Source organism: Sylvia atricapilla, chromosome 6 (genome assembly GCF_009819655.1).
Source record: "Sylvia atricapilla isolate bSylAtr1 chromosome 6, bSylAtr1.pri, whole genome shotgun sequence".
Classification (NCBI taxonomy): Eukaryota; Metazoa; Chordata; class Aves; order Passeriformes; family Sylviidae; genus Sylvia; species Sylvia atricapilla.
Window position 1 is genome coordinate 42,173,472 of NC_089145.1, and position 24,434 is coordinate 42,197,905.

Here is a 24,434-nt window from a genome sequence, read left to right on the forward strand (position 1 = left end):
AACAGTCAAGAGTTTCTATAAAATTTTAAAAGGACAGGAATTTACACCATTATGCAAGTCCTGACCTGCAACACTGCTGAGCTTTTACAAGCGGAATATGCATGGTGGTACGTGTGGCTGAATGAACCCAGCATGTCCTGTGACAATCAGCTTCAACAAGGTGATTTATTTCAGACACAGACGGCTGCCAGAACAAAGCATTTTGCTGTCTTCACCCCTATCTCCACAGCAGGCTTCACCAGACAGAAATTAAAACACTTTTATTCTGCTAAAACCCACTGAAAGTCCCCAAATGAAGAACGCTCCTCTTATTACAACCACCAGTGGCAAAGCAACAGATCTCAAACTGGAGCAAGTATGAGGAGAGAGGGTCACAAGGCACAGTACAACACACCTGAGACTTGTGCAGATTTTGTCAGGGAAGAAGAGTTTTCACTGAAGAGGCATTAGGGCTGAAAGGTCAGTAGTTCAGGAGGGTCCACCAGAGTTATCTTGAAGCATGGTTGCAGCTGCAGCATTTACTGGAAGAGACACGACTCTGCAGCACAACTTAGCAGAGCAAAATTACAGAATTTGACTTCACAACTAAACAGGAGAAATATCTTCTAATAGCATGGACACAGGTGCCTCATATCCAGAAATATGTCACTTTCCTAAAGAATGTCTGTAGTCTGTAGTACCAAGTCAGTAACAAAATGAAAGTAAACTGCATTCAGTTCAAAGAAGAGAAAAAAAAGGCTAAAAATTGCATTTAGTTCAACAAACATCACTACTAAAAAATTTCATTTTTAGGTTGTGTGTAGCAAAAATCTGCTTCTTCCTTGGGATTGTAACACACTGTGTGTTTTCATTTGATGATGCTGTCTTCAAAAAGAGGTTACAGGTGAAAAGCTGACCATGTCTGGAGTCTGGTGACACAGAAAGCTGAGTGAAAAAGAAAAGCTTAGTTAATTTTTTCCATGCTACAGGAGGTTAATCACTCTGCATATGCCAACCTAATTTTTATAAATTTTTATTAAAATAATTTTTAAAAAATTATTTTAAATTTTGTAGAGGAAAAAAGACATAAATATGAGGATAAATAGAAAACATCCATTTTATCATTTGACTTACTTTAAAATAGAAATAGCAACATATGGTTTTTAATGAACTTTTCTTTGAGACACCCAGCTGCAGGGTTTGTTCTTTCCCTTATGAGGCTATCCCAGAAAAATATTGTCCTTTTACCTCAACTTTGTACCACAGTTCTTTTTTCTTTTATTCCTTCTTTGTCTACCTCAAACCACTTCTCCTTTGCCTAAACCCTGTTTCTGTGGTTTACACATTTCCAATGTGATCCCCCTTCACGTACTCACTGAAGAAAGCAGAACTGAATTATGAAGGAATAAGCTGAACAGTCCTTGTAAGTTTTATTTCTGAAATTCTCCAGGCTATCATCTCTTATGTACAAGGTTCCCAGAGCAGTTATACACCTTCATTGTCCGAGGCAGTAAATAGAATAAAACAGAGCAATGAAAGTGTGTCTTGAGCTATCTGTCTCCACAGTGACAACAGCTCAGTTTTACTCTCCACTGAGGAAGAGACCTTGGGTTAAGAATATTTCTCCAAAATACCTTGCTAAAAAACAGACTGAGGTGTTTTACAGCAATGGAGAATGACATAATTTTCCTTTCAACTTGCATTGCTGTAACAAGAAACAAATAAGTGCCAAAGTATCTTTTCTGAAGCTGTCAGAGAGGTTTAAAAGAGTAAGAACCAATTCCACATCCAAAAGTTATACCAGGACTAAACCATTACATGAGAGCAGGGGCTGGGACAGCAGGGAGGAACATGCTAAATGCACTCTGTGGTTCTCTGAAGTGCTCACTTCCAGAACAATCCTTACCTTGGTCTGGATCAGTGCTTTGCAATCATTAACACTGAATCCATCCAATCGAAAGTCCTCATTATCTTTGACATTTGATTCCTCAAAAATATCATCCTGGTTCTCTGAAACATGCTAAAAAAACCATAATTTACATTTTATTTATTAATTGATTTATACATGTCTATCTGATTTCAATACATACAACCTAAAGAGAAGTTCCCCTCAAATAAAGACCACTAAATCTTACTTTCTGAAGCTGTATTTCATCATGTGTCCTCCTCTGCATTAAAACAATTTTATGCCACAACTAGTTCTATGAATTATGCCTTAAGTTTTAGCTTTTGTATTTTTCAGATTCTGTACTGCATTAGTGTATAACTCTGAACTCTGTATAGAATGCTAGTTAGCTTTCTTCATATTTTTTCAGACTAAACAATCTTTTTAGGCCTGAGAACCAAGGTCATCAATACAGTCTCAGGCCTGAAAAGTATAAACAAAAGTAAATCGGGAAGAGAAGCAAACTGGGAGAATGTGTCTTCATTACCTGAAGCTATAATTGGACAATTAACCTCTGATATGCAAATATATCTGTCTGAGAGAACTGGTGACCATCATCCATCTGCCCAAGGTGTATCCTTTGAAGGCCTTTCAATAAATATCGACTTTATTCTCTAACTCTGTCCCAGGTGGCCCCTCAAGGCATCACCTACACACAAGAATCTGTGACTTCAATTAATGAAAAAGCCATTTCCAATTAGAATTAGCCTTAACCAGCACCAAAGCATTGCTGAGAAATGCATCTTAATCAGTATTGTTAAAAGCAATACAGTTTTCCAGTAATAGATAAGAAGTAATGATGTAAATTTAAGCTGCCTGGGCATTGATTTAATGCTGACGAGCAAGAAAGGAACAGAATGGGAGTTTAGCTATGTTAGAGAAATGTCTCTGATTCTTTCTGTTAAATTACTGTTCTGCAAAGTGACTTTCTCAAGTGCAAAATAGGTTTCTACCTTCAGCACCATCCTTCTGTTTGTATACAACTTGCATGAAAAGTCAGTTCTGCCCACAAAATTATTACCTTGCCAACCTCATGGTACAGCATTCAAATAATCAATTGAAATAGTTACTTCTGAGAATTACATGTGACTAATTAATCCCATGAATAACTGAATTCTAAACCACCCCTGACACCTGTATCTTCTCAAAACAAGAGATTGTCAAACAGGCATATTTCTGTTTGAGATCTTTCAACACTGCTGGTTTGGTTTCAACCCAATTTAAAACATACTCTCCCTCAAGCCTCCCAAAAGCAGACAGAGGAATAATGTGAGGAAAGGGGAAGTTGAACACACTTTCAGTTTCTTCACAGTAAAAACATCCAATTACTACTGTAACAGCCTCTCTGATTCAGATCTGATTTTCACTTAACAGAAAGATATTAGAGGCTAACAGTTTTCTCCCACTCTGGGCAGAAAAAGTAAAGAATCCTACTGCACACACACCAGGGAGCTGATTCTCCATCTCTACCACCTGAAAGCTACTTCTCCATCTCTACCAAAGCTGAGTGTACCACCTAACAACAGGGAACTGTGTTGGGCAGACTTCAGTGTAAAGACAATCAAAGTGTGATCCTGCACAATTTCTTAGTTACTTACACAAGAAGATGAGAAAACACTTAGCTATTGTCTTAAAAAGCTGCCTGTTAAAATAAAAAACCCTTTGTAACTCACCCAGATCCAGTCCCTCATGCATCTGCATGTACAGCTTCGAGAAGATCAAATTCCCAACCCAGTGTTTATGCTGGCAGAATGGAAAACCATTGTTCAATTACCTTTTGATTTGCATCTATTCCGAGAACACTCAAGAGGTTTTCTTGGCAATGAGATTTACTCCAGGGATGTCTTAAGCTGGGGATATTATCAAAGTCTCTGAGTGCTCTCCATATATTTCCAGAATCCACACTAGGAAGCAGAACACAATTTGAGGTTTTGAGCTGAGGTTTCCAGTGCACATATGCAACAGTTATTTTCTCTACATACAGCTGTATGCTAACCTTGATCTAACAAGCAACTTGTCTTAAAACTCTTTCTACACTTGTCCAAATTATCAACCAATGTACTAATGAGCTGGCATGACAATTAGTGGAAGCAGTAAGTCAGCATAAATGTATGTCTGTGCTCCTCAGATAAGGAGGGCATTAGAAGCACAGTTCAGAGACTGGTACATGCCAACAGCTCACAGTGTTCAGTTACTTCTGTGAAATGTGGGCAGAGTTCAGCCCTGTGAGTTCTGCACTTTGCCTTTTCTCTAAAATCCTTCTCCATCCCATAGGTCACACTTCACCTCTCCAGCACATGTCCTACAGAACAAGCCAAAGGCACTCACTGCTGAAACAGCAAGAAGGAGAGAGTTCCCTCCACGTGGTACTTTAGATTCTTACACTACATTCATCACATACAAAAATTCAGTTGGGCTTCACTTAATTTGCACTTGTCATTGATCATAGTTACTCAACACAGTAGATCAGGAAATTTTTGGTTTTACTTGGCACTCTGCTGTATATAGTGCAGTCCCCTTTGCAATTACATTTTTCCAGTTTGATGCTGATTAAAATATAACACATGCAGGGAACTTGGCTGAAAGGGTGCCCACATTAAAAGTTTTACCTATGTTTCTTCTGAGCCTTAGGACATTTCTCAAGTATGGTCTAACACTGCCTTCTAGACACGAAGTCTCCAAGTTATGAAAAAATAAATCCAATGCTGTTCAGTAACTACAATAGTGCTCTGAAGCTGCTGATCCTTAAAAAGCACATAACAAAACTAGAAGTGTTCCAGCTGTCACAAGAGAGAGCTTGGTTAATGATACTAATTGCTATTAACATAGCCCAGGAAAGCAGCCAGATGCGCTACAGATTCTGAAGCACATCTGGTTAAACATGAGAAGAAGTTACCAACTGGGAAAACTGAGGGGGGAGGAAAAAAAAAAGCAAGTAAGTTGTTAGTAGAAGCAGCAGCCTCCAATGATGAAGAAATAAGTGGGATGTGCTGTAAGAAAGGACAAGCAAACAGGAAGAACAGGCTGCCTGTTGGGTTCTGGCATTCCAGAGGCTTAGTCATAAGAAGGCACACCAACAGCAGGAAAAACCCTAAGCAGGAATTTGTAATTTTGATATATTCCCTTCATTGTTTTCAAATGGCTAAAACACCATCCATTTCCTTTAGCAATGTGCTTCAAAACTCCTAAGATCTGTACACTGAAAAGCATAGTACTAAAAAGACTTTTAAGTGCACCACTGGTTTTTAAATTATGAAACAAACAATGTAATTGATGAGGAACTTTTCCTCTTTTTTTTTTTTTTTTTTTTTTTTTTTTTTTTTTTTTTTTTTTTTTTAAACTGTTAATCTAAACTCATTACCAAAGTTGATTCTTCAAAAGTTCAGGAATCCAAACATCTTCATTATTTGCATCAAGAGCTTGCTCTAAGCTTCTTATGCACTCTCTGGACTGGGGTACAAAGACTTCTGGAAAGCCCAGTTTAAATATCTCCTCATAGCTGTTGTCTTCCTAGAAAAAAAGAGATTTTTATTACATACACCATACAGGCCATCCCCATAGTTCATGAAGGACCTAGTCCAAAGACTACAATAATTCTCGAGATTGTCTTATTGTTTTTAGAAATTATATTTATATTTATAGCAGAGAGACTGAGCTCATATTTCAGCGTTTTGAGTACTTTGAGTACCTAGAACTAGAGGAAACAAGAGTCCCAGAGTTTCTGATGAAGTTTAGTCTTTAACTTCCCAGCTTCTTGGTCATAGATTTGCATATTTAACACTTGTGACTCCTCCTTCTGCTCAGCTGATTCAGTCCAGGTCAAATCTGATGTAGGCATCAGTTCAAAAGCTTGCTTTGCTAACATAGTATTTGCTAACATAGATGTTTCTATATCCTTGTATTTGCACCAAACTTTTCCCAGCCTATGTTAAAATGAGAGCCAGATTTAAATCCTTGCTCCTCCTCAAGGCAGCGATGAGGAGGAGGTTTGGAGGACTGACCACAGCACAGCAGTGATCTAGACAGGCGTAGTAGAAGTAACCACTAGTGAGTGGGGTTATCTGACAATTAAGGAATACATATACAAGGGAAAACATGCATAATTTACATCCTATCCTAGAGGCATGCCATCTGGTTCAGGAGCTGTATCCTTTCATTTCTTCAAGGAAGGAATTACTACAATTTTCCAAATAAAAGAAAATAATTGACTTCACACCCTGCCCAGAGACTGTAATGCAGGAGCAGCAACAAACACTGTGTGAAAACTCAAGAATGGAAACAGTCAGTTTGGGTTTTTTTCCCAGCAATCAACAACTTAGTCTGAAAACCCTAGGCAGGGATACTCCGTAATTTTATAGTTTCATTTAATTCAAACTATATAATTGAAACTATTTCAAATAGCTGAAATATTTCCACAGTCTCATTACACTGAACTCAGACAAGTGGGGTAAATACTAAGAGAGTACAGGTTTAATCTGAGGGCAAGTAGGCAAAATCAACAGAGCTGACCGAAGGCTACTGCATTTCTGACCATGCTTCAAGGAACAGAATTTATTCCTCATGCTGCTTCCTCCTGAAGTAAGGCCTTGCTAAAATCTTGTCCTGATGATTCGCTGCTGGGACATTCAAAGACTCCCGGGTAAATTCCTTTGAATCTTGCCCAAAGTGTCACAATACTTTCAATCAATTTGTAGATTATTCCGACAGGGATACAACATGGAGGGTCCTGATGGATGCTCGAGAAGCAGAATTCTGTGAAGTAACACTTGCTAAAACATACATGGTCAAGGGAAAAAAAACAACTTCCAGGTAGGCACCAAAACTGAAGTGGGATGGGAATCAAGGAAAAGCCAGGCAGCTGCTCTTGGCTTTAGGATAGGGGTGTGCATCGAGGGAAGCACAGCTCTGCCTCCATTGCAGCATCTCTGTAGAGCCTTGGTCCAACACACATACAAGTCACTGACTTAAAGTTTAGCCAAGACAGATAAAGAGATTTTTTTATTACCTTAACTACTGTCTATTTCAGTGAGTGTTTCTGAAGCAAAATTTAGGCATATTTCCATTTATCTTGTGGCTTTGAATTAATGATAAAAAATCAATGTACAAAGTTCACATCAGTACTTTCTGAATAAATCCTCTGTATCCTATTATATCAAAATAGGCTTAAACACAAGCACCAGTCCCACTCTCAAAGGCCAATGTTTAAAAAGCACATGAAAAATCCTCAAAGTGTTCAACCATGTAGGCAAAACACCCAGCTACTGCAAGGAAATTAATGATCGTTTCCATCTTAAAACACATGGTTCTGATCCCAATTGATGTCTTGAATTTAATTAATTCAAGCAATAAATACTGTAGGTCAGACCTCTGACCTGAGATGATTTCTAGAGGTCCCTTCCAACTCACCCAGTCTTTTTTCCACTGATCCTACAGAAGCCAGAGTCTCAGTCCAAAGATTTTATGATTTCAAACTACCAATGCAAAAAGCACAGGGATAAAGGACAAGCTACACATATATTCTACACTCCAAGGGATCTCCAGCAGTTCTGTGGCTGTCTCTCTGCCTTGAGATGAAAAAAGACAACTTGAAACTCTAAGCGTGGTTAACTTATTTAACTTGTACTGGACATTTCCTTCTGCCTTTAACAAATGCAAAATAAAGAAAAGGCTTCAGTAAGATTAAGATCTATTGCTTTTGGAAAGAAACCAAGCAACCTGCTATATTGCATTTCAACTTGTCATTACAATGTTCTCTTTCTTCAACAGAAGATTTCTTGTTCCCCATTTCCAGCATTACAAAAAATTTGAATTTTCTGTGGGTGCACACCAATAACTCGTTATTTTGTGTATTTGCACTCAATCAGTGTGGGCAGCTTTTCCCACCTGCATCTTTGCTTTTCCTAGTAATACCTCTGCAACAAGTAATATTCCTAGGCAAAGGGCAAGAAATCCTGTCTCCAGAAAAGTCTTGGTTCCCTACACATACCAAAACTCACCCAACAGACTACAAGCAATAAATTATTACTGCTACAGATTAACCCCATGGAAGTCTTTCCTGATAGTTCTCTTTTTTTTCAAATGTTGTCATTTAGGATGGAAGTAGTCAGAACAAGGGGATTTTTTTTTCCTGTATTTCTATGTTCTTTCTTCCCTTTTGTTACTTTCCTTCCCTTTGCTGGTGCATGTTTGGTCCACATAGAAACACATTTATCCCAAGAAGATATAACCCTTTACCTGAACCTTTTTTTTTTTTTTTTTGTGCTGATAAGAATTCTTTGCATTATTTACTCAAATTTTAGTTCTAACATTGTAAAAGTGAATGTTACATCCTATGCTAAAAAATTAATTCATAATATTATTTCTATTAATTTCTTGTGTCAAGAAATCATCAGTCAAAAAATTCCAGAAAAACCGTTGATATTATTCAGGGAGTATATTGAATAACAAAAGACATTGCTTTTTGCCAGTTTCTAACTCAGTGGTATGTGGATTTACTTCACTAAGTTTGCATGAAACTCACAGAATTTCTGTCCACCCTGCCTTTGTCACCCACCTTCCCAATTTGTCATTTCTTATGCTCTTTCTTGTCTAAATTTTCAACTGCATGTCCTTCAGGGCAAAGTTCATGGTGCCTACGTGTTTACTTGCCTATGTGCCTACTCATTCCTAGTGCCTAGAAGCAAAATACTGCATTACATTCTTTAAAGCTCTCCAGCAGGACAGCGTAAGTATTTGTCAAACACCGTAAAGGAGTTGCTTTTGTTCCACTTGAGGACAGTTTCTCTGCATGTGCAGCATTATCCTTGACAGAGGAGACAGATACAAACCCGGAGGTGTAGGAAGCAGGGACACAAACATTTCTGGCTCCTGGTTTGCTGTGAACACGTACCTCATCCCGAGAGCCCCAAGCCTCCTGCATCCCGCGGCACGGAGATGGCTCAGCACACACGTGGGCAGCAGAAATGCTGCAGCCTCCGCTGCTCAGGTCCGGATCGGCTCCGCAAGCTTTTGCTGACTGCACCAAAACTTCGAAGTTATGACTGAATGTGTCTGATTTGTCTAAGGGCTCCTTGAAGCCTTCAAAATCACCCCAGGAACCACTGGGTTCTGAGGTACTAAAACTGCTCTCAGAAAACCCCTCGTGACTTCTCCCTTTGCCGTTCATTACAGGGAGGCTTTGCCGCATTGCTTCATGATTAAAAATTTCTTCGTTACTTGTTCTTTCATTCCAGTTACAGCCACTTTCATCGAGAAACACGCCACCAGCCTCAGCTGCTAGGTCCTTTGGAGGCTCACAGTACGATATGTCTGTATTAGCAAGACTTTCTACCACCGACAAGTTCTGCATCTTTGTTCAAGAGAAAAAAAAATATATAATTTGTTGAAATCGGTACTGCAAAAAGGTTACTGAAGTTCAGTTGCATCAGAAATATGAGTGTTTCCAAAACAAAATCAAATTCTTCATTTCACCCCAAAGAATAACAACAGTGCTGAAACAAAACAGGATGTCCTTCAGCCTCTCCTCCAGTACTCGGCATGTGCACGTTATTCAGCCTCACTTTCTGTGGAGAGTATTAAGCCTGCAAAGAAAGGATTATAAATAAATACCTCTGTGATAAGGCCTGTGTAGGAATAAAGATAGCTGATAAGGCAGGAGAAAGAATGCTTGGGTTAAAATAAACACATTCCAGCATTATCCACTGAAAATTGCTGTAGGCGCAATTATTTAAAATTTACACTGAACTATCTGCCCACACCACAAGAAAGCCATTAAATTAGTGAACAATACTCAGCAAATACATTACAGAAGCTGCTGGATTATTAACTCAGTACTAACTAGGGATACTGGAGACAAACCAAAACTACAGTCAACATCCAACACTTTAAAAATACTTTCTGTGACTACTTCATCCACCTCACGCACACTCAGATAACTCTATTTCTGCCTGCACCAGCCGCCCCAGCCCAACGACTAGACTCCTGTAAAAACATAGTATTTCCAACTATTTAGGTAATTAAGGCAGATCTAAGAAAATTCAGTGTGGCATCTGTAAATGACACAGGCTGCATCGATCATGTTAGATCAACCCCATCTCCTCAAGCATTTTCGCGAGCTGTTTTGAGGGGCGGGTTAAAAAGCACTCACTAAAACGCGCTTCTCACCGACCTGCCGCTTGGTGCTTTACAGAACCAAATGTGTGTTTTCCCCGCGGCTTTCCTTGGTAGGCGGGCCGGGCACAGACCAGGGGTGCGACAGGTCCTGCCCGCCGGGACACGGTGGAGCGACAGCGCGGGGGATGGCACCTGGCCGGGAGGGCGCGGCCCCTCAGGTGGCCGGGGGCGGGCCGAGGTGTGCGGGGCGGGCCGCGGATAGCCGAGCTCTCCGTCCTGCCGCCCCAAGGAGGGCAGGGAAGCCTCAGCTCATCCTCAGCGCCCGCCGTCTCTCCTCGCTCTGCTTCGACCAGCTCCTCTCCATCCTCGCCCCCCGGCCCTCGTTGTCACCCGCGTCCCTCGGGGCACAGCCGCCCTGCCCGCCGGGAAGAGGGGCTCTTTGCCCCGTGTTCAATTTGTGATGTGAAAAAGAAGCGTTCACTCTTTTTTAAATGCAGCCTGGCAGGCTAAGGACGCACTGTTTGATGGTGATGCTTCCTGTTTGCCTTTCATTTGAGGCTAGCTAAAATTCCCACATGGCTGCAAAGTTCCAGGATATGAGTTTTACAAAAGTGACAATCAGTCCACCCATTAGTAGAACCTCAGGATAAAACAGTAGGAACGGACGGACAACTCTGTTCCTCCCTCTCTTTTTTTCTGCCCCCCAAGGTGTTTGGCTGTCCCCATTCTCTGCTGAGGCTTGATCCCTCGCAAGAGATAAAGCCAGAGGCTGTGGGTCAGTGCAGCACACTGGTCACTCCACGGCCTGGGTGACCATCCCGTCCCACCCGCTCACAGAGAACAGGCTGGCTGTTCCCAGGTCTGGGGGACAGAGGGCATGATAGAGAAAACTCAGCTCCCTGTCCTCAGGCTGGGTTAAACATCTGGGCAGTCCCAAGGAACAGGGGACAGTTGTAAAAGCAAGGAAAGAGGTTTTCTGGAGCAAGGCCCAAAGTAAAAAGCTTTTTCTAGGCACTACAGTACATGTTTTCCAGCCCAAACACAGACACATGCACTGCTCCCACGCATCTGACTCTCATTCCAGGCTGTAGTGCTTTATCCGAGGGCGAGAGGCTGGATTTGGGAGCCGTGCCCAGACGCAGAGCCAAAGAAACTTTATTGGCAACTGCCTGAAAGGGTTTTTTGGTGGGTTTTTGTTTTGTTGGTTTTTTCCTTTCTTTCTGCTTTGGAGCAGTTTCCTGCCCTGCGTGGCCATCCCGTGGCAGCCTGCAGCTCTCAGGATATCCGACCGGCTCGGCCAGATTATGATTCAGCCCCAAAGCTCCTGACACCGGCTGGGGTGCTGTCACCGCCCCACGCTGCTGTCACTGTGTGCCGTGGGGACCTCAGGGGCTCCAGCTCGCTCTCTTCAGTTTTGAAGGGAGAATAGCTTTTTTTTTTTTTTTTTTTTTTTTTTTTTTTTTTTTTTTTTTCAATGACTGAGATTGTTTTGCTCGGCTTTACACTTTCACCCTTGTCTTCTCGAAGGGAAAGGCCACAAACAGGCGGCACAAAAGGCTGAGGTGCTCCTCTCCTCTGCCACGCTTTGCATCCGGAGGGGAAGGGCTGTGTGGGTTTTGCAAACCCTGCCGAGCTCAAGGTGTCTCTGCAGCAGAGCGAGGGGCTGTGGGAGAGCTGGGGATTTCCAGATGCTGCACCTAAGTGTGGGAACAGAAAGAAGCTCTAGCTTCTTCCCAGAGTCACTTCAGAAACTCTGTGAAGGGCTGGCTGGCCACGTCAGGGTGTTGTTTGTGTCTTTCCAGCACACCTTATAACCCACCTTGGGAAAACCAGTTGCTAGCCCTGGGTCCCTGCAGTGGAACAATTGGCTGCAGCATCTGCTGGGTGTAACCACTGCTGCCTTCTGCTCTCAGGCAAACACCGCTGCAAACCCACACAAACAAAAGAAAAACCTGCACCGGTGTGGTTTTGGAAGGTTTTCACTTCAAAGGGGGTTGGTGTGAGGTACAGCCACCCTGAAATGTGGATTTCATCTGCCCTTGTCTGAATTCAGTCCTCGGGACTCAGCTGAGCGTGTGACAGCTGCTGCTGGGATCACCAGCTCCTGCTTTAAATTACACTGGTTTAAGTTAGAAGCATCAACACAGTTAGATTAAGAATTTTCCCCTCTAAAATGTAGTAGGATAAAATTCTTGTTTTCTGTTTGGGGGAAAAAAGAATTTTACGGTCTTGTCAGTCCAGGCCTTGTGCATAATTACTGCATTAAATCAATATTTTCTTTTCGAACTATCACCGTGAGATTTTGGGTTGTTTCTTGTTGTATTTTTTAAATAACTCAGTCATTATTTAAAAGGCAGAGAGGTCAAAAGCTTCAGACATGGACTATAAGCTTATATTTAGACACATATGCATCTACCAGAGCAGAATATCATTACTCAAAAAATTTACCAATGCAAACATCTGAATTGAGTGAACATTTGTCTTTAACAATTATTACTGCTTCTCCCAGCATTCCTACTGGAAAATAATTTGATTTTAGTACACATATTCTAGAATTATTATCTTTTTCTTCTTATCCTTTAGAAAAACACCAATTTGCAGTGAAAAAATTCAACATCATAACTGTAAAGTGTTTACTTTCAGGTCAAATCATGCTGCTGTATTACGAATTTGTGTTTGCTTATGAAAGATCTGGTCCTGGATTATTGAGTTAAGTGGTTGCCTTGTAAGTGACAAGGATTTTTTTTTTATGGATTGCTTTTTTCTTCATTCATTTTTTCTTTTGGAAAAAAACTATAAGCAACAGATATGTTTGCATGCAGAATTTTCAAATCTGTTTTCAAATTTGAGTTTTCTTAATTGAAGATTTAAACACGATTAACTTGCTATTTAAAGTACTGAAATATTTTTTTAATTTGTATTAAATATTTGAATGTCTTTTCTTGTAAAAAAATAAAACAGTTACACTTAGCTGAACTGATATAAAATGTCATTTAGAAAATAGAAGTAAAGATGTTTTCAGAAGCAAATAATTTTGAATGACTCAAAATGGCATTTCAATAAATGAGGTGCCTTTTCAGTTAGTGATTAATGGGGGGGGGGGGGGTTCACCCTAAGTACCCAGAGTTTAGAAGTGTAGGACATCACCAATTCTTTCATTTCCATGATAATAAAGAATGCTCAGCTTTTTGAAAACCCACTGCAGAGATCAGGCCTAAATACTGATCTAATTGGCTATCTGTGGCTTACATTTGAAGATGTCATTGATTTTTCCACTGAAGTCCCTCCTGGAGGCACAGTGGGTTTGCCGTACCTTCTTTCCTCATTGCTTTGCTGCTGGTATGGAAGGTTCAAAAGGTCAGTAAATCCATCCTCTTCTTCCTGATTTACACGAGATCTGCAGATCTTCAGGGCAAACTCTCTCCCCCAGTGCACGGCGGGTGCAGATTCCTGTTTCCCCTGTGGAATATTGCTCTGTGTGCTACCCCAGCGTGATGGGAGCCACCGGCATGAAGGAGCCACCTGCAGCTCTTAGCAGTGCCTGGGCTAAAAGACGAACCAGGATTTTTCCAACAGCAGATGGCAGCTCTCCCTTGTCTCTCTTTAGTGCACATAACACATCTGTCAGTTCTCCTGAGCGGGGGAAGTAATTAATCCCCTCTACACTACATTTTACAGAGGTATTGGACCACCTGCTTTATGTGCTGACCACAGGAAATCCACCCCACGGGACCCCTTCATTGATGGGCTGTCAGTGTAGAAGGACTTACCCATAAACAAAGTGACATCCTGTGCACGAGGTGGAAGATGTACTTTATGTCCTTCTCTTGTCTCAGGTGTGAAAGATAAGGGAGCTGTTATCCACCTCTGCAAAAAGCAAGATGTGCAAGAGGCATCAGTGCCCTGTGTTCACTGGCTGCCTTTAGTGTTTTTGTTTGCCATGTTTACTTTTACAGTCTGGTTCTCAGAGTGATTTTGGGGAGCACAAACTGGGGAAAGGCAGTGAAACACCATTCCACCCTGGCACTTAATGAAACATCACCTTCCAATCCAGTGGGCAGCCCTACTTTAGGATCTTCTCACAATTCACATAGCACACATGATAAAAGAAAGCTCTCAAACCATTCAGAGCTCCCATAAGATCCAAACTGGGTTTTGTGCCTATATGAAGGGGCCAAGTGCCACAGGCACCATCCTGTTTGCCAGCATTTTCCCGCCTTCCACTCTGCCACCACTTCATCATCCAGTGACACTTCTAGTTTGAAATCCTTTCCTCTCTTCAGCTGCTTTCCCTTCTGTTGTCAGTTCCTCCTCCTGAACCCCTCAATTATTTTATCAGATCTTTTTCTTGCTATCCAATTGCCAACTGTTCTCTCTTCTGCCTTCAGCCTCCTGGAAACTCAGAGAGCTGAGACTTGGGCCCCTGATGGAAGTGGTGGTGCTTTTAATTCAGTGAGCAGGACATGAGAGGGACAAAGGTTTCCTGGGCAGCAGAATAATTTGCTGGTAGAAGCAGGAGATTGCTAATGTTATGACTGTATGAAAGCACTGGCCAGCAACAAATTTCAGAGAATAAAGGTGATCCTCTTGAAGTTCTATTACACTGCACTGAGAGCACGGCAGACATACACCTGCTATGAGAGCACAATACAGCAGCAGCTGCTCACATGGGCTCTGTCACCATGATGGAGAACCTGGAGAAGTGACAGTGCTTTGATGTGGCTCCAGGGTGCTATTCTCGGATCCCACAGAAGACACCTTCAAGGCCATTCTGTAAGATGCCTTTTTCATCTCCTCCTCTCATTAGCTGGAGCCAGCACCCTGTATCCACACTCGTGTTTCCAACACAGTGAGTGATGCTTTTCCATACAGGTTGCTTGGGAGGGGGCAAAGCTTCCGAAGGAATTACAGCTCTGAGCTCAGATCTGCAGGGAAGTGATAAATATCATCAGACTGCCCAGGAGTGCTGGCACACCTCTAAAAGCAATTCCACAGGGGCTATGAGCTGCAGGAGAAATAATTCACACAGCAGCTACGTGAAAATACCAACAATGATCAGATCTGCCTGCCCAGCCCTGATCCAGGATGGATGGCTTTGCCTCAAAGCCATGCAGAAAAAAATTGCCAGGTTTGTGTAAAACAAATGGTGGGATGGCTCCTTGCCTCATTCAGCAAGGCTGGCAGACATCCAAGGTGCCAGACTGGCTTCCAGAGGCTCTGGAAAGGTGACACGGCCTGACAACAGTGTGTTCCTCCAGAGCCACCAAGCTGTTGCACACATATCCCACAGGAAGGCCTGTGGCAGGAGCCAGAGGTGGAGGGAGTTCAGCACCTTCCACGATCGATGTGCAAGCCCAGAACTTATTGCATCATATTATTTATCATTGTACACATAGCAATGGCCATCTAAATAATCTTGCTTCTTGTGATCAATTCAGCCAAGAAAAGGATTCTAAAGCAGACAGTTATACATTTCTTTTAGCTCTGAAACCTCCAACTCCTGCTTCTCTTAATCCTGTGTTCTTTTCCTACTCCAATTTCTCCTTGCCTTGAGTGTAGTCAAAGCAGAAAAACGAGGAGCATATATACTCCTTGTGGTACCTTTTCTGGACACAGGTGAAAGTTCACTCCCTGAACGGGCTACATAAGCCACATCTTCAAAAAGGGGGTTGTTTAAATGTAAGACAGTGAGGTGTGGTACCACACTTGGAATGTATTTGATGCTTCACACTCACCTACTTATACCTGCTCCTCTATTAAAATTTCCCATTAAGCTCCTGCTCTGTGCTGCTTTTTCAGCTGATCTTTCAAAATCATCACATTTATAAATTAGGCCCAACAGTCTCTGCTGCCCACAGAGGTTTTTCAGGTACAGAGACATTAATTTACTGGGAGCATGCTTGGCAATTTTTGCCAGTCCCCTGCATGCCCTGTAAACCGAGCCATGATCGCTGCGGTCTGCAGCTCACTAATCCTCTGTTTTAATGCCTGATTAGGTCCCAAATCCATCATTGTTAGTGAGATGTGGGTGTGGGGAGGGCAGGAGGATTTCATCCTCTCGGCTGAGAGTTAAGCTGCTGGAGGTACACCCGCCCAGTGCCGTACCAGTGTATTAATTAGCTTGCCTGGAAATTTCATCGGTGCTGTTCAGTGAGGTTGTGGAAAGGTCACACACTTCATTAGAAGTGCTGTGCATCAACTTGAAGTCATTACATTTGACACTTAGCAAATCTCTAGGAAAAAAAAAATCAAACATTAGCATAAAAATATTTTAAAAACTCAAGCCCCCACTTCAAGCAGCACGTGAAAGAACACAAAATCATGATAATTATCTTTGTAGCTCCTTAATTACAAGGATCTTGCTTCTTCATTCTGCAAGTGAGCTCTGCAGGGGCTGTAAGCTTGGTGCACTAGTGGTCATCACTGCACTTTGCATGGGGGGAACCACCCTCTGCCGTGCACAGTGGGAAATACCATTAAAGATGGTTTAAGTTAGCTGCCTCTAAAAGAAGACACAAAGTCCCTCATGGATGTCTCCATGTCCCAAAACCTGTGAAATTAAATTGTCAGTAAAGGTGTCATTTTATTGCTTAAAATGTATCACTGCAGTATGAATGAAAACACATGCCATCCTCCCATGTTGGGAGGAGTGGCCAATACCCCGGAGGGCTGTGCAGCCCTTCAGAAAGACCTCAACGGGTTGGAGAGATGGGCAGAGAAGAAACTGCTGAAATTCAACGAATGCAAATGCAGGTCCTGGGGAGGAAGAACCCCAGGCATCAGCACAGGCTGGGGGTGACCTGCTGGGGGGCAGCTCTGAGGAGAAGGATCTGGGTGTCCCAGTGGACAACACTCTGTCCATGAGCCAGCAGTGAGCCCTTGTGGCCAAGAAGGCCAATGGGATCCTGGGGTGCTTTAGGAAGAGCATTGGCAGAAGGTCAGGGAGGTGATCCTGCCCCTCTGCTCAGCCCTAGTGAGGTGCATGTGGAGTGCTGTGTGTAATTCTGGGCTCCTCAGGACAGGGGAGACATGGAGCTCCTGGAATGGGTCCAGCAGAGGGAGACAAAGAGGATGAAGGGATGGAGATCTCTCTTATGAGAAAAGACTGAGGGAGTTGGGCCTGTCCAGCCTTGGGAGGAGATGGCTGAGAGGGGACCTCATCCATGGCTATCAGTATCTGAAGAGAAGGTGGCAAGAGGATGGAGCAGGCTCTGCTTGGTGGTGCCAAGCTATGGCACAAGAGGCAACAGGAAGAAACTGATGAACAGGAACTCTCACCTGAACAAGAGGAAGAACTTCTTTACTGTGCAGTGTCCATGCACTGGAACAGATGCCCAGAGAAGGTGTGGAGTCTCTCTCAGTGGAGATACTCAAGCACCATCTGGATGCAATCCTGTGTCATGTGGTCTGCGATGGTCTTACTCTGGCAGGGAGGTTGGATCAAAATACACCATGTGGTCTCTTCCAATCTTACCCATTTTGTGATTCTGTGATCCTTGAAAAAAATCAAAAAAACCCAAAACAAAACAAAACAAAACAAAACAAAACAAAAAAAACCAACCAAAAAAACCCCAAAACAAAAGAAAAAAAAAACTCGCCAAAAAAAAAACCAACCAACCAACCAACCAAAAAAAAAACCACAAAAAACCCCAAAAAACCATAACCAACCCCAAAGACCTGTAGAATTAAATAGCGAAAAGACAGAATTTGTTTGAATTTTGCATATGTGTGTAAAAGAGTCACCTGCCTTTCTTACCAGAGGATCTCCAGGAAGCAGTATGGCTGCAGCACAGACAACAGGCAAGGGCTTAGCTGTCAAATAAAACAGGTGACAATTTCTGAAGCTGAAGTAAACTGCCTCTTGTACTTCCAGACCGCTGCTCTGCCTGCTTATGCCCCTGGGAGGTGGGAATGTGCTACCTCAAACATAGCTGGGTGAGCTAGAATGTGTGTACCAGGGCTAGGGCAAGTGAGAGATGGCAGCTGGTGAAGCTGCACTAAGTCCATCACGTTGGGATGCAGGTGAGCCCAAAGCAGCCAGGCAGGCTGCCAGAGAACCATAGAATCATACAATATCCTGAGATAAAAGGGAACCACAAGGATCATAGAGAACAGGGCACAGGGCAGCCCCAGGAATGAGATCCTGTGTGCCAGGGATTGTTGGAAGGGTCTGTAGGAACAAGTCCTTCTCTCCCACTTTTGCAGCAAACATCCTTCATGTGCTCTCACCTTGTCTATCCCCTCCCCTCACAGCACGTCCCACAGCACAATTGTTTTAGAAGTGTGCCTGCATTATATGAACTGCATTAAAAACTTTTCCAAGCACCTCCTTGATCTGTGTTTCCAGTGCTCTTTGCAGCATGCAGCTCATAAGAAGTCAGGCTTTAGCCTCGTTCTGTCTGTATTGCAAGTGGTAAAACTAAATACAACTAAATGGATCACAAGGTAATTGTTTTTGCAAAGAGAAAACTGTTTAAACCTCTGAGGCAGGAGCTGACAGCCAGGAGCTGGCTGGGGAAAGGCGGCTGCTCCCAGGTCTGTGTCAGTAACACCATAAATACAAGGCTGGACAATCTACAGCAAAATCAAAAGAGGGCAGAGGAGACAACACAGCCAATGCCTCCTGCACTAACGACGCTATCACAGCTCCAGCTGGAAGAGGGCAGCATGTGTTTTATTTAATGGTTTATAACGCTCCATGTTGAGGTCACATTTCTGAGAGCAAAACAAATCAGCGGCAAAAGCAGGGAACCTCTGCTGCAGCACCTGGGTCTGGCCTGGAAATTCAAGGTTTGGGTCTAGATCCAAACTCTTCCCAGGTGCCCAAGAACTTACATTTTAAAATTTAGATTTTGTTCATTTCTATTTATGCTGAAAAAAACAACACCAAAGAGAAAAGGCTTACCATGCATCTATTAGCAGCTGGCCCTGGCTTCTCATGCTATTGTAAATGAGGTCAGCAGGATTCTGCAGAATATTATCATAAGGTTGCAATCAGCAATGAGATTTATGCCACACATATTTTACATTAAAGTAAACAGTTGCAGTAAAAGGCAGTTCAATTCAGACATCAAAGCACACAGTTTGTGTCAATTAATAATACAGCAAAATATACACTTGAGAAGCACAGACACACCAAAAGTTAAATTTGTAGAAGAAAAAGCATTTGTTGAGAAGTTCAATCACAATTTATATTAATTTTCCACTTTTGAATATTGTATAAAAATGCATACATTTATTATTAGCTTGAGTACAGACATGATTTACAAGGGTATGAATGTGTCAGGGAGAAACATAAGTTATATATGGATAGGATCATGTCAAGAAAAGGCATTCTGTGAACAAAAATGCTCTTTCAAAGTAAATCTAGTGAGCCATTAAATTTTATGAAATACTTAATCACAGACTAGCCTGTCAGTCTATTCACCAGTTGCTCTTTTCCTACAACCTATTTAGATGTGCTGTATAGGAGTGGAACACTTCAGAGTTCTGAGTTTATTGCTAACACCTGGATGTGTACAGTCAGTGAGATCAGTTCATTGCTATCACTGAAAAAAAGATTGGGTCCTCTCTTTTGAAATAATGATACCAAGGCTTCCATATTTAGATAAATTTATATGGAAGAGCCGGTTGGCAAAAATATTGAGAATACAGAGAAGACTGAGCTGAATATTGTGGTAAGGTTAGTATTTTAGATCTTTGCCTTGTTTAATTTTTAATGTATTCATTTTGCATTTCTATACAGCATCTTTCAACACAGAAGATGTGGGCAAAATTTAGTTCCCATTAATGAGAGCTCCTCACTAAGTAAGTAAGGGCTGTGAATTCATTTGACAACATCTGCATGAAGAGCTGTGGCAGCACAAAGCAACTTCCAGAGAGCCCCAAGGATAGGCTTGGAAGTCAGTGACATTAGATGGGAAATGCATGCAGTCATTGCATCAGGATCAGCATATCCCAACAGCTCTACTGCAGGGGGCCCTACCCAGTCACAGCCAGCTTCAAGCTGCTGTTTTCCAGGCTGGAGCCTTGTGGAGGACAGCAGCGCAATTTTCCCCAGCCTTCAGCTGAGACCGGTGGTGTATTTTGTGTTACAGCATCCTGTTTTCCATACTATCCCAGGGGGGGCAAATTATGGCAAGAAAATCTCCTTGCAGATCTGCTGAGTATTGGAAGGGCCAATACACAGTGGGAAGAGAAAAGTCGTGAAGTAGAGCCTGTAATATAGGAAAAAGCATCCCAGGAAGTTCCACAGTCTGAAAACAACACTATTCTGCAAGGGAAATGTTGGTACTGCAAAGGAAATGTCAGCGGTGCAAGGGAAATGTTGGTGGTGCAAGGGAAATGCCAGCTCAGCTGTGGAGCCATGGGTGGTGGGACATCTTTGACCCTTTTGTCCTGTGAGCCACATGCCAAAATCTGCTGCTTTTTGGTCACAAGCATCCAAAGAGCAGGATCCAGCAGCAATCCCTCCATCCTGCTGATTCACAGAACAAGGCTTGGTTGCTACTGGGCAGACTGGTTAGCTCACCTGGAGCATGTGCATTTGTTTTGCCCCTCACACTGGGGATTTTGCTAAGCCAGCAGAGCACAAGCTGTAGGTCTGGGGAGGATTTGTGCTCCATCTGCTCTGCAGTAGCATGTGGCTGCTGGTGGATCACTCCTTGTGCATACTGCTGTGATCTGCTGCCCAAATTTCACCCAGCTCTGCACAAGGACACTGTGAGCCCAGCCATGCCATGTCCCTCAGTGTCAGTCCACCCTGAGGATGGGCTGCAAGAGGTTCTTTCCCTTCTCACCCACTGGCATGAGGGTAAAACCTTGATCACCCATCACTTGTTCCTCTTCTCAAACTTAACTGTGAATGAGATGACGGTTCAGCCACAGGCATAAATAGATGCTTTGCATCTCACCCCTCAGACAGCCAGGCCAGCAGTCTGCCATTAGGAGTAGTCTGTGTAAGGCAGTTGTCTCTTCTGTCCTGGTTTTACTGTTATTTTTACCCTTTTCTTCTACTACATCTCAAAAAAATCTGCAGTCTTAGCTAATTTGGCTTAATTTACTGCAAGGATTTCAACATTCAGTGAACCAGACCAAATTACTGATTTTGAATGTCTGGTGTATAGCATGGATGGAGTCTTGAATCAATTACAACCAGCAGAAATTATGTGTGTACATAAGTGAAGCTTGGTTCTAGCAATGTACCTCTTTGTATCTCTATGCTTTTCCCAGGAACTGAAGAAACTTTCTCAACAAGACAAAGAATCCATGATTTTTTACAACTGTGCTTTCTAGAGATCAGTCCTGGAGCCCCTGACACTCTAAGAAACAAGGCTCAGCAAGAGACTTGAGAATACTGTTCTGTGGCTACAGAGCTCTTCCTTGTGTGCTTCAGTAAAAACCCTTCCTTCATTTGCTCAGATTTTCTACCAGTGTAATGAGAAGTTTGGAATAATTAAAATCAGGAAAAAGATTTGCAAAGTCCATCCTAAAATATCCTTGCCTTCTCTTAGGCAGCAACTTACTCTAATACAACACATGCAATAATTGTATGATATGATAAATTCACATCAAACATTGAGTGTTCTAATTGATCCAATGGTTTTCCCCAATTAATCTTTCTGTAATATAAAAATGAATCAAGTTATTTTATAGATTTGCAAACTGAGCTTCTGAATGAATTAATCCAGATTTTTACATTAATGAGGTGGATTTATAGCGCTAAAGAATAGGTGTGTGTGTGGCAATTCAAATAATGACTAAATTACTCACAGTGTATATATAAAGTTGCAAAATACTAATCTTAAAGAAAACACATGTTATAAGAACATCTAATGTTTATTTTCCTATTATTTGAGCAATTTTGAAAGGCATTTTTCATGGGTACAGGGTGTCAAGAAAGAAATACGGTGGTATTTTGCCTTGGGGGGATTGTATTCTTATCTTCCTACTTGAGAGAGGCCTGGGGTGAAATGTCCAAGCTGTTCTCGCTGTCACAGCCACATAATTCCACTCTGAAGTGTGCTAATATTCTCTCTGAGCTGTTCCTCTGAAACCCTCCCAAGTTACAAGTTGTCTTCAACTAACAGAAACAGCTTGAAGAACCCTCAAGATGCAGGGCCATGCAATGCTCCTCCGGACACGTTGCAAAAGAGGACAAGAAGAGGGAAGGAATTAAAGCCAACTGATGTGGCTGAACTGTGGAAATTCGTGCAACCAAATTCCATGGATTTGCTTTAATCGGTCCTGCGATCTGTTTAGTTATGCTGTCATAAATCCTGGTGTGAGAAATGTGAGGGGTATTTATAAGGCTGAGACAGGGAAGACTTCTCCTGGAAGGCTTTTCCAGAGAACAGCTGGGGCTGTGGATGCACTGAATTGATCTCACCAAAAGATGCTGGAAGAGCAATGTCTCTCCCTCCAGTCTGTCTGCTCCCTCCAGCTTGCCCTTACGTTCACTGGGCTTTCCCACCAACCAGATCAGCTTTCTAACACTGAGAAAAAAGATTCCCTGTTTTCTCTGCTGGGTTAGTCTGCTGCCAGGCTGGTGGCTGAGCTGGAAAAGGGGTGACTTGCCCTTCTCTAGATAAGGCTCTCTTCCACAGGGTGATGAGCAGTGCTTTGGGTCACTTGAGCATCTTCACAAAACTCTGACTTACAGAGCAGCACCATGATTCTGCATTACATGTATGTACCTCTATCTATCTATATCTTAGTATATTTATCAATGTGTATATATGCATGCTTAAATTCTAACCCTAGAGACACCCTCCCCACTACATTTGCCTAAGAAGGGGTTACATAAATGTATAAAAAACTACATTGAGGAGCAGTTTGTTTAAAAAGTGTTGCCATGGCTGCAGTGGGTTTTGTGTACAGTTACTTAAAATATGGACAAGTGCAGAACGAAGTGACAGACAGATTTGTGTCTTTGTGCAGTCAGACTGCCTCTGGTCCAGCTCTGTTTGCTGGTTGTAACAAGGGGCAGCAGTATCCCTCTGATGTCCTGAGTGGGCAAGGCTGGAGCTCAACACTCAGCTCTCTTCAGGCAGCTGTGACTCAAATAACCACTCTGAAGCTGTTTGTTTGCTTGAGAAAAGAGGTGGATGTGTGTCATTTCCTTGCCCAGACACATACCATCATTTTAATTTTTTTCCTGTTTTGTTGGTTTGTTTGTGTTTTGTTTATTTTTTTTAATGAGGCAGCAAATCCCTTGGGACCTACAATGCAATGTGCAACAGGAGGCTGAGGCTTCTGAGCATGAAAAGACTGAAAGGACTGAATTTTTTTATAGGTCTTCATCTGAAATCCTAAACATTACAAGAAGCACCTGAAACGTTCAGGCACTTAAAATTTTTGTCCCTGGATTACACAAGGGTAAAGCAGTCAGAGAGCCTATCAAAATAGTCATGAAACTTAACTTGTGAAATGTGAGAAGGAAATATGGCACAGGGTGTGGGGCTGAAGGAACTGCAGCAGAAGTGAGTTCAAGGAAGAGCGAGTGCTTGGCACATGTGAAAAGAATATTGTCCATCTCTATGGGATAGTTCAGCCTTACCCAGTCTATGATTCTGTCCCTTGGCTTCCCCAGGAATCAACGGGCAAATGCTGTGTGCAGCAAACAGATCCCAATCCTGTGAGGCCCTTCTCCGGTATTTCATATCAGTTCTGCCAAAAATGTCTGCCAAAAGTCAATTTGCAATTGTTTCCATAGCTGTGTCTTTATAATGGGGTCATTAATTATCCTCCATGTTGTTTATGAAGCAATTCTAGTGATTTTCAGATTTGGCCTTTCCACGCTGACATCTGTGCCGCAGAGAAATATTCACCACCACTCTGTTGCCTCCAAGTTCCACCTGGGCAGAGTCTTGCCCAGGTGAGCTCTCTGGAGATGCAAACCCTTCCCACAGCAATCACAGTAGACAGGACCTGAAGGAATTTATTTCAGGAATTTCAGAGGTGACACATGCCCAAGCTTCTAACTTAAGAGACAGGGATAGAGATCAGAGTTGTACTTAGCTGGTGAGGGTTCAGACTGGTTTGGCTAGAAAGTACCTTTCTATCCACAAGAAAGATGCTGTCTGTCATCAAAGACTTTATCACCTGAAATGCTGATTACATTTATATGGGAGAGAGTGTGCCCATGGCTGTTGCAGCATTGCTTTACCTGTTATCCACCATCAGGTGTAAATACTAAAGAGAAATAAAGAAAGTATGTCAATCATTATCTGGGAGGAGGTGTAGCAGAAACAGAACATCTCCCAGGGGACCTTGGTACACTGTGAGGTAAACACAGCACATCCTTAAATAGATGCATGAGTCTGTAGTCTGAGCTAAATGATCACTCTCTGTGAGTAAATAGGACAAGGGCCTGGATCTGAGCACTGCACATGGTCAT

At 42.4% G+C, this 24,434-nt stretch overlaps 1 protein-coding gene across 1 annotated transcript; it reads right to left on the minus strand.

The window, feature by feature from the left end:
• Positions 1–146: 146 nt before the first annotated feature.
• On the minus strand, positions 147–10,179 carry CLBA1 (clathrin binding box of aftiphilin containing 1). The gene is made up of 6 exons (XM_066321663.1): positions 10,092–10,179; positions 8,814–9,504; positions 5,286–5,434; positions 3,699–3,828; positions 1,886–1,999; positions 147–924 (listed from the first exon to the last, which is right to left on the minus strand). The coding sequence occupies exons 2-6, from the start codon at positions 9,270–9,272 to the stop codon at positions 757–759; spliced, it is 1,020 nt and encodes a 339-aa protein (XP_066177760.1). The 5' UTR covers positions 9,273–9,504; positions 10,092–10,179; the 3' UTR covers positions 147–756.
• Between the last annotated feature and the right edge of the window lie 14,255 nt (positions 10,180–24,434).

Coding starts and splice junctions, on each gene's coding strand:
- CLBA1 (XM_066321663.1), bottom strand. CDS start 9,272: ATGCAGAACTTGTCGGTGGTAGAAAGTCTTGCTAATACAGACATATCG. Junction 5,435..8,813: donor CTTGGGGCTCTCGGGATGAG/GTACGTGTTCAC, acceptor CTTTTTTTCTAG/GAAGACAACAGCTATGAGGA. Junction 3,829..5,285: donor CTTTTGAAGAATCAACTTTG/GTAATGAGTTTA, acceptor TCTGCTTCCTAG/TGTGGATTCTGGAAATATAT.